Genomic DNA, 10,155 nt, shown 5'->3' on the forward strand with positions numbered 1-10,155 from the left:
AAAATAGAACTACCCTATGACCCAGCAATTGCACTGCAGGGTATTTACCCTAAAGATACAAACGTAGTGATTCAAAGGGGCATGTGCACCCGAATGTTTATAGCAGCAATGTCTACAATAGCCAAACTATGGAAAGAACCTAGATGTCCATCAACAGATGAATGGATAAAGAAGAAGTGGTATATATACTCAATGGAATACTATGCAGCCATCAAAAAATGAAATCTTGCCATTTGCGATGATGTGGATGGAACTAGAGGGTATTATGCTTAGCGAAATAAGTCAATTGGAGAAAGAAAACTATCATATGATCTCCCTGATATGAGGGAGAGAAGATGCAATTGGGGGGTTAAAGGGGTAGGAGAAGAGTAAATGAAACAAGATGGGATTGGGAGGGAGACAAACCATAAGTGACTCTTAATCTCACAAAACAAACTGATGGTTGATGGGGGGAGGGGGTTTGGGAGAGTGGCGGTGGGGTTATGGACATTGGGGAGGGTAGGTGCTATGGTGAGTGCTGTGAAGTGTGTAAACCTGGCGATTCACAGACCTGTACCCCTGGGGATAAAAATATATTATATGTTTAAAAAAAATAAAATTTAAATAGCAGAATGTTTTGAGAACCAAATTAACTGCATCTTGTTGGGGGAAAGGAAATGATTTTGTTTTTACCCAGTTTGCCATTCATAATGCAAAAATAATTTTTAGCTGCTTATTTGCTGATTTAGTTTTTTTTTTTTTGGCTAATATTTATTATTCTTTTAAGATGTTCTAGTAATTGTAAATGTTTCTTTTCACACTCAGTCTCATGTTATCTTCATAGTAGTCCTATAATGTAGGTATTATAAGTATCTTCCATCTGACAGAAAATTTCAAGGCATTGGAAATGCAGGTAGTTATCTTAGATTCCGTTGGATTGAAAGAGGTAAAATATGGACCCAGTACATGTGATTCCTTTGCTTGGAGCAAATGACATAGAATGACTGATGTCATCACTTGTCCCAGACATCCTTTGCCCATCCACATTTCCCATATGACAAGGATACTAAATGTATTAGAAGAAATAAGGCTGTTTTGTCAGATGTGTAGTCAAGCACACCTGTCAATACTTTTTCTTCTACTGAGAACCTCAGGAACCAAACGTTAACAAGGCATTGCATTCCACAGGCTTCACGACCATCCACTCATTTTCTCAGATAGGTCTCAGCTATGAAGAAAGAGCTGAACAGGAATTACTCATAAGTGAATGAGTTCATTCTGCTGGGATTCAGAACAGCTCCAGACATACAGATTCTCTTATTCTTACTCTTCTTGCTCATTTACATGGTCATTGTGGTGGGAAATATTAGCATGATAATTGTCATTAAAATAGACTCCAAACTTCATACACCTATGTATTTCTTTCCCAGAAACTTGTCCTATTTAGATCACAGTTACTCCACAGTCATTGCTCCCAAAACTCTGGCTACTTTCTTGTCAAAGGACAAGAAAATTTCCTACAATGGCTGTGCAACACAGTTCTTTTTCTTCGCTCTCTGTGTTGGGACCGAAGGCTTTCTTCTGGCCGTTATGGCATATGATCGCTTCTCCGCCATTTGCTCGCCCTTCCTCTATCCTGTACATATGTCTCAACAGGCTTGTGCTCGTTTGGTGATTGGTTCCTATATATGTGGAGGCGTTAACTCCATGATACAAACAGGTTTCACCTTCAGTTTGCGTTTCTGTGGAGAAAACAGACTGGACCACTTTTTCTGTGACGTTCCAGCCCTGATCAAGAGCTCTTGTGATGACACTTTTGTGAACGAGATTGTGCTGTTCATTCTCTCTGCCCTCATCATCATCACCACCACAACTGTCATTCTGGTTTCCTATGCTTATATTCTATCCACTGTCTTGAAGATCCCCTCCACCCATGGCAGGAGTAAGACTTTCTCCACTTGCAGCTCTCACATCACTGTGGTGAGTTTATTCTATGGTACTGTGTTCTTCATGTCCTCACCAGAAAAAAGCAAGATTATAGCTGTGTTCTATACTCTTATCATCCCTATGTTAAATCCACTGATTTATAGTCTAAGGAACAGAGAGGTGAAAAATGCTGTGAAAAGAGTATTGTTAAAAAAATTATCTTTTCACTGACACCCAGACATCTATGAAACTGCAGATAGACTAAAAGCAATATTTTTAATAATTTTTTATAGAATAGTTTCAATGAAAGCCATCCAAAAGTTTTGAAGATCAAGGTTTGTTTTATTTTTTATAACATCAATAGATTCTTTAGGAAAGACTAAAAACCAATATAGATTTTCATAATCCTACATAATTATTTCACAGTGTGATATCTAGTTATTATATAGGCTTGTTCTCCATGTTTTATTTACTTAGGTGTATGAAAAATTGCAACTTACAAATATAGTATACTACATTAATACATTCAACTTATTGATATAATATCTATAAATATATGTGAATATGTGTATTTACTTATCCATCTATGTATCAGGAAAAGGAAAAAGCTGAAAGAGACACACACTATGCTCTATGTTTTCTCCAAATCATAATCAAGTTTGCCACTGTCCAATCTTTGCAAATGAGAATTCAAGGTGCTATGGTAATGTAAATTGCTGGTTTTGTCTAAATTATACAAAGGAGTGGTACAAAGTATTACACTAATAATATCCTTCATAATATCCTTCCATCATCTAAAAATTAATGATTCCATCAAGAAGCAAAAAGTAAAAAATGAATAAATAAATAAATAAATAAACAAATAAATAAATATGGTTCCTATAAAACTATTTTGTCATGGGATCTTATAATAAATGTTTGATAATCTTTCCGCTATCACTCATGTTTATTGGTTTCAATACTGTCTATTTATATTCTGGGATCATTTTCACAACCCATATATTGATTGAAAATCCTTATTTTTCTCTAGATTTGAAAAAATATTGCTATGGAGGAACATAAAATCACATCTTAATATAATTTAATTCTTTTGATGTCTGTGGTTTTCTATACTTTGTATTATTAATCCTTAGAACTTCATCTTTTTATGTTCTTTTTTTAAAAAGATTTTATTTATTTATTTGAGAGACAGAACATGAGAGAGAGAGAGCACAAGTGGGAGGAAGGACAGAAGGAGAGGGAGAAGTAGACTCCCCACTGAGCAGGGAAGGGAGACTGATATGGGGTTCCATTCCAGGACCTGGGGACTGTGACCTGAGCCGAAAGCAGACACTTAACTGACTGAGCCACCCAGGTGTCTCCAGTTTATATTCCTTAATTAAATTTGCCATAGTTTTGACTTCATACCATGAGAATTTTGAGTTTCTGATTGTTTAGATATATTCAAAATTACAACTCATAAATTTAATACAGACATTTAATACAGAACATATTAGGTTCATTAATATGATATCTGCATATATATATTTCTGAATTCATATGTGGAATTATTGGTTACTTTACTTTCTGTTTTCATTTTAATGACATATTTAAAACTTTTATATAATTTTCCGTGTAATTTGCTTTTGTTTTCATCATTATATAAATAATTTTTCTGTTTACTTTTAATGTCAAGGATTCTTTAGATGATGTTTCTTATTCTGATGTTCTTGACTTATTTAGATGATAACTTTTTATTGTTGTTTAAATGTAAAAAACAATATCTCATAGATGAAAGAGTATTTGATAACTTTTTACTCTATTTTAGGATTTTAAAAACAGTGAAATCAGAAAAATAACAAAACTTCCGGGCACCTTGATGGCTCAGTCGGTTAAGTATCTGCCTTCAGCTCAGGTCATAATCTCAGGGTCCTGGGATCAAGCCCTGTGTCAGGCTCCCTGCTTAGGGTCTGCTTCTCCCTATTCCTCTGCCTCTTCCCTGTTCATGCTCTCTCTCTCAAATAAATAAATAAAACCTTTTTTTTTTTTAAGAAAAACAACTAAACTTCATTAATCTGTCAAATTACATTTATACAAACTGAATGAACACACATTCTAAAGGGGAAGATGTTAGACATATTTTCTTTAAAATTAAGAATAGAAAATTCTTAAAATTAAGAATAGAAAAATTAAGAAATAGACAAAATGTCCATTATCCCCAAAAAGATGCAGTTCAGCATCTTATTGTATCTAGTAAGAGCAATGTGATGATAAATAGAAATTTCAAGTATAAGAGATTAAGTATATGAACTTATAACTTAAGTTGCTTATAACTTAAGTAAACGAACAGTTCATTTACATTATTTTTATTCATTTACATGATTATTTACAAAGAAAATATGTATGTTTCAAATATGTTCATTTACATTATTATTTATAAAGAAAATATGAAGGAAGTGCTTATATAGATGTCTGGATTAATATAAAAAATCAATTTCATTGGGTGCCTGGGTGGCTCAAATGGTTAAGCCTTTGGCTCAGGTCATGATTTTCCGATCCTGGGATCGAGCCCTGCATTGGGCTTTGGCTCATTGGCAAGTCTGCTTCTCCCTCTCCCTGTGAACAACTAAAATATTTAATAAAAGGCTACGCCATTTATATCTGTATCAGAGATTATCAAGAATTTAGTATAATTCAGCAAAAGATGTATAAGACCTCAATGTGGAAAATTATAAAATTCCTTGGATTATGCAGTAGAAAAATATCCTTCAAAAATTACAAAGAAGAAGAGAAGAGTGATGTCAGCAAGATGATGGAATAAGCCATCCATGTCTCATATTCCTGAACAATAATTTGTCATCCATCCAGCGACAAAACTGCCTTTGTGGGAGGTTTGGGATCCAGACTGGAGACTCTGCAGTTCAAGACTGTAGAGAACTGTTTTGAGATCACTGGCCCACAATCAAGCAATTTGACTTGTCAACATGGTGCCAGTTACAGTCCTGGAAACAGCTCTAAACCCCTGAAGACTCAAATACAGCCCCTTTTGTCTTGATCCTGTGACCAGTCCCATATGGCAAGGCACTTAAAGGCAATCATGTCCATCCCTGGGTTGCATAACAAGCATGCAAACTTCCATCTTGTCTGTGGACCCTGAAATAGGTGGCAAACAAGCTCTAGCCCCTCTCAGCCAGAGTCTGGGAGCTCCTGGAGATAAGCCCATCAAACTGAGTCAGACTGTAGATTCTGAGTAGTCCTGTAATGGGGTTCCAGCCTGTCCCCGCAGCAGTTCATCAGGTGTCCTGCTGACACAGGGACTAAGCAGGAAACTCTTCTGTCTGCACACCCAAAGATCCGAAAGGGCCATATATTTGACTCCAGGCCCCTATAGCCACAGCGGCCAGCAGTCCTGCAGGTCTGGGGATGCAGCAGGAGATACTATTATTCGTGTATCTGGTGATAGATTGCGACTGAGGACCTGACTATGGACCCTGAAGCAGATTCTCATCTTAGTACCACCCTCCTGAACAAACTACTTGAGGCAGTCCCATCTACCCAGAGGCCAGACCAAAAATGCCCACCGGAGTCCCTGGTAATAAGCATGCCAAATACAGACCCCACTACAGACCCAGTGACAGTCTCAAATTGGCTCCAATCCAGCACTACTGCAATTCCGGAGATAATTCCATCAGCTCAGGGAACCAAAAGAAGGACTTCACCTGCCAAAAACAGTCCATAAATCCTGGAGGAGATGTTTACTCCTTCAAACAAGTGGATACCAATGCAAAGCCACATAGATCATGAAGAATCAGACAAACATGATGACATCAACAAATGAAATTAACAAAGATCTTGTAACTGACCCCATAGAAAAGGGGATCTACAATTTGCCTGAGAATTCAAAATAATTATGTTAAAGAAACTCAGTGAAATACAAGAGAGCACAGACAACTAAATAGAATCAGAAAAACAATGCATGAACATGTTGTTGTGTAGAAAACAGGTTTTCTTCATAATTTTAATGTAAACATATCAGCCAATCTAATAAACTTTTCTGGAAGTTTCAGTACAAAGAAAAAAAAATTCAAGGGAAAAAGAAATTTCCAGGGAATAAATGTAGCATTGATCAATTGTGCCTTGGGAGTATGAATTGTTTCTCATCCACAGGAAAAAAAAATGAAATTGAGAAAAAAAAATTAATACAAGGGCTTCAATTGTGTAAGAACAGATAAGTACAAGTAAAGGGAAAAAAATTCCAGAGAGTAAATGTAGCTTAGGTCTATTTATTCTGCCTTGGAATTATGAGTTGTTTCTGTTCCATAGGAAAAAAAAAATGAATAGAGAAAAAATTTTCAAGATTACAAAAGACTTCAATCATGTAAGAAAAGATAAGTACATGTAAGAGTAGTTTTGCCCATCAAAGGGCACTTTATAAAAAGTAAAGTCATAAAATGCAAGCTTAAAGAATATGTTCACAGTACTCACAACCAATAAGATTATATACTGAGCTCTACACATCTGTAAGATGGTGCAATTGACCAATATTTTTTTTAAAGATTTTATTTATTTATTTGACAGACAAAGATTATAAGCAGGCAGAGAGGCAGGCAGAGAGAGAGGAGGAAGCATGTTCCCTGCTGAGCAGAGAGCCCAATGCGGGGCTCGATCCAGGACCCGGGTATCATGACCTGAGCCGAAGGCAGAGGCTTTAACCCACTGAGTCACACAGGCACCCCTGCAATTAACCAATATTAAATGCATAAAATATTAGCACACACTTCACAGAAGAGCAAACGATATTGAAAATTTATTGGGATGTTCTATATCAATTGGGTTAGAAAAATGGAAATCAAGATTATAATACAAAATTCAATTTTATACCTGCTTAATTGGAAAGAAATGAAAAAGTCCTACCATGCCAATGCTAGAGAGCACATGGTCCACAGCATGCATTCTTTTTTCTTTCTTTCTTTCTTTCTTTTATTTTTAAGATTTTATTTATTTATTTGACAGACGAGATCACAAGTAGGCAGAGAGGAAGGGAAGCAGGCTCCCCGCCAAGCAGAGAGCCCGAAGCAGGGCTCCATCCCAGGACCCCGGGATCATGACCTGAGCCAAAAGCAGAGGCTTTAACCCACTGAGCCACCCAGGTGCCCCCACAGCACGAATTCTTAACAGGAGAATATTTCCTGTAAGGACCAAACATTGTTTCTTATTTTTTTAATGTACAATTTTCTTTTGTATCATATCCTTTATATTTACACATGGAATAAAAATTCTGTTTCTGTATATATACACACAGTATACAAACGGTTATACAGTATGTTTGTAGTATCAGTATTAACATTTCATGGTTGTGATTATAAAAATGTGCAGAATAGGCTCTTGGGGGTGACAATGAAAAAATAAGATTGAATCTGTAAATGGTCTACAGGTTATATTTACATTACTTTTGATTGTGTAAATAAGTAAAGATAATTTGGGAAGTTTGTTGTTATCTCATATAGTGCATTATTTATGTATCTTAAAACAAACTCTTTTCCCAAACAGATACCCAAGAGAAGATCTTACACATGTAGGGGAGAAGATATATGTAAGAATACTGATGACAGCATAGCTAACAAGATAAAAATTCCAGAAATAAAATGTTCCTCGACAGGAATTTTGATCAATGAAAACGAATGTTTTTACACAAAGAATATTATGAAACAAAGAAATTATAGATATACCCACAATGAGAGTGAATCTGAGCAATAATATATTAAGGATGAAAAGTCAGTCCCAAAACACTACGTACAGAATTTGCTTTTTTAAAAAACTAAAGTCCATACGTTATTCAGATTTCATTAGTGTTTTTCTTAACGTTATTTTTCTTTTCCAGGAACTCTCTCAGAATACCATATTATACTTTATTCTCATGCATCTTTAGCCTCCTCTAAACTGTGACAGTTTTTCAGACCTTCCTTGTTTTTGATAATCCTGATAGTTTTGAAGAGTACTGATCAGTTATTTTGTAGAACGCCTCTCAGTTGGGGTTGTCTGAAATTTTTGTTATGGCTGGACTGTGGTTGTGAGTTTTTGGAAGGAAGTCCATACAGGTAAAGTGTCCTTCTCAACACATCACATCAAGGATACATAAGGTGCATACTAACATTACTTAACCCCTGGCAATGTTAACCTTTATCACCTGGCTAAGGTAGTGCTTATCAAGTTTTTCCTCTGTAGTTACTTTTTCTTCCTTTTCACACAGTTCTCTTTGGAAGCAAATCACTAAGTGTAACTTCCTCTTAAGGAGTAGGGAGTTAAGCTTTACCTCCTTGAGGGGTGTGCATACATAAATTATATGGAATTCTTTATGTGATACTTTTTAATAAAGGCAACTGAAATTAAAATAATTAAAAAGACATATGTATTCACTCAAATTATGTTAAATGTTAGCAACTGAATGATTAACAAAGGAGTCAGAATATTACCTTGGGATGGGAGGATGAAGGTATGAGAGGAGAGGGAAAAGATTAATGTCTACATGTGGTCTGAAGTTGATAGTGTAGCATGAAACAAGGATTACCATAAATCCCTTTGTACATTTGAAGTTCAAATATATTAAAATTATAACATAGTATTATTCTGTGTGTGCTTAATTATTTTCCCCAGAATCCTATCTGATACATTATTAATATTTTTGTTTCTTCTTTTTTGTTTGTGGTTTGTTTTTTCTTTCACCTTTGCAACCCTCTCTACTTGCAGTGTTCATTCAGTTCTCTTTCTTCCCACTTTTTTTTTAAAAGATTTTATTTATTTATTTGACAGAGATAACAAGTAGGCAGAGAGGCAGGCAGAGAGAGAGAGGGAGGAGGAAACAGGCTCCCTGCTGTGGGGCTCAATCTCAGGACCCTGAGATCATGACCCAAGCTGAAGGCAGAGGCTTTAATCCACTGAGCCACCCAGACGTCCCAAGTTTGGTTTGTTTGTTTGTTTATAAATTTTATAACTCACAAACATTTTCTCCCAGGTTTCCCAGAAATTTTATATCTTAGGTTTTGCATCTATTTCAATGATGTGGGTTTTTTTTTTTTTTAGATTTTATTTATTTATTTGACAGAGAGAAATCACAAGTAGGCAGAGAGGCAGGCAGAGAGAGAAGAGGAAGCAGGCTCCCTGCTGAGCAGAAAGCCCGTTCGGGGCTCGATCCCAGGACTCCGAGATCACGACCTGAGCCGAAGGCAGCGGCTTAACCCACTGAGCCACCCAGGCGCCCCACTCAATGATGTGTTTTGAGTTAATTTTTGTTTGTGGGGAGAGGTATAATAAATTTCTTTTTTTTTTTGCATATGGATATGAAATTGTTCCAGCACTTTGTTGAAAAGATGATCTCTTTTTCCAACTGAATTGCTTTTGTGTCCTTGCTGAAAAATCAAATGATCATATAGGCATATATCTATTTTTGGACTCTCTTGCTTTGGTCTATTTGGATATCTTGATGTTAATTCCATATGGTTTTGATTTATGTTGTATTATAATTGCAACACTAGTATTAAAATTTATTTAGGCCTTCAACTTGTTCTTTTTCAAGTTGTTTTAGCAATCCTAGTTCCATTGCATTTCTATGTAAAACTTTAGAATAAACTTACCAATAACTACAGAAAACTTGCTGTGATTTTGATTTATATTGAATTGAATTCAGAGATCAATTTAAGTATAACAAATCTCTTAATATAACTGATCCTTCCAATGAATCAGTGGAACATCTATAGATCTATAGATAGTGGAACATCTATCCACTTATTTAGGTCTTCTGTAGTTTCTCTTGACAATGTTTTCTAGTTTTTAGTGAACTGGGCTTACACATCAGTCAGATTTATGACCAAATATTTAATATTGTTATTCTATAAAAATTATGTTTTTTGTAGAATATAGTTCTACTCAAACTCCTCTAGAAAATAAAGTAGAAATAATAAACCTCAATTCATTTTGAGACCAACATGACTTTGCTAGCATATCCATCTCTCATGAATATATATGCAGAAATTCTTGATAAAATTTTAGAAAAATTGAATTCATAATATATAAAAAAGGATACTGCATCATGACCAGTAAAGTTTATCCCAGGAGAGTAAGGTTGGTAGGACGTTTGTTAATTTTGGTAGCTTTTCTGTAGATTCTACTGAATTTAATCCACAGATAATCAAGTCATCTGCTAATAAATGTAGTCTTACCCTTCTTCCTTTTTATTTTGGGTGACTTTAATAGATTTTCTTATGTATCACACTT

General features: G+C 35.4%; 1 protein-coding gene across 1 annotated transcript; it reads left to right on the top strand.

Annotated features, from left to right (window-relative positions):
* The first annotated feature begins 1,209 nt into the window (after window positions 1–1,209).
* On the top strand, window positions 1,210–2,136 carry LOC111157999 (olfactory receptor 12-like). Its single transcript, XM_022519771.1, is given in 1 exon segment — window positions 1,210–2,136. A coding segment is annotated over 1 exon segment (927 nt).
* Window positions 2,137–10,155: the final 8,019 nt, after the last annotated feature.

The sequence above is a fragment of the Enhydra lutris genome, unplaced genomic scaffold (genome assembly GCF_002288905.1).
Source record: "Enhydra lutris kenyoni isolate GAN:26980312 unplaced genomic scaffold, ASM228890v2 scaffoldscaffold56, whole genome shotgun sequence".
Classification (NCBI taxonomy): Eukaryota; Metazoa; Chordata; class Mammalia; order Carnivora; family Mustelidae; genus Enhydra; species Enhydra lutris.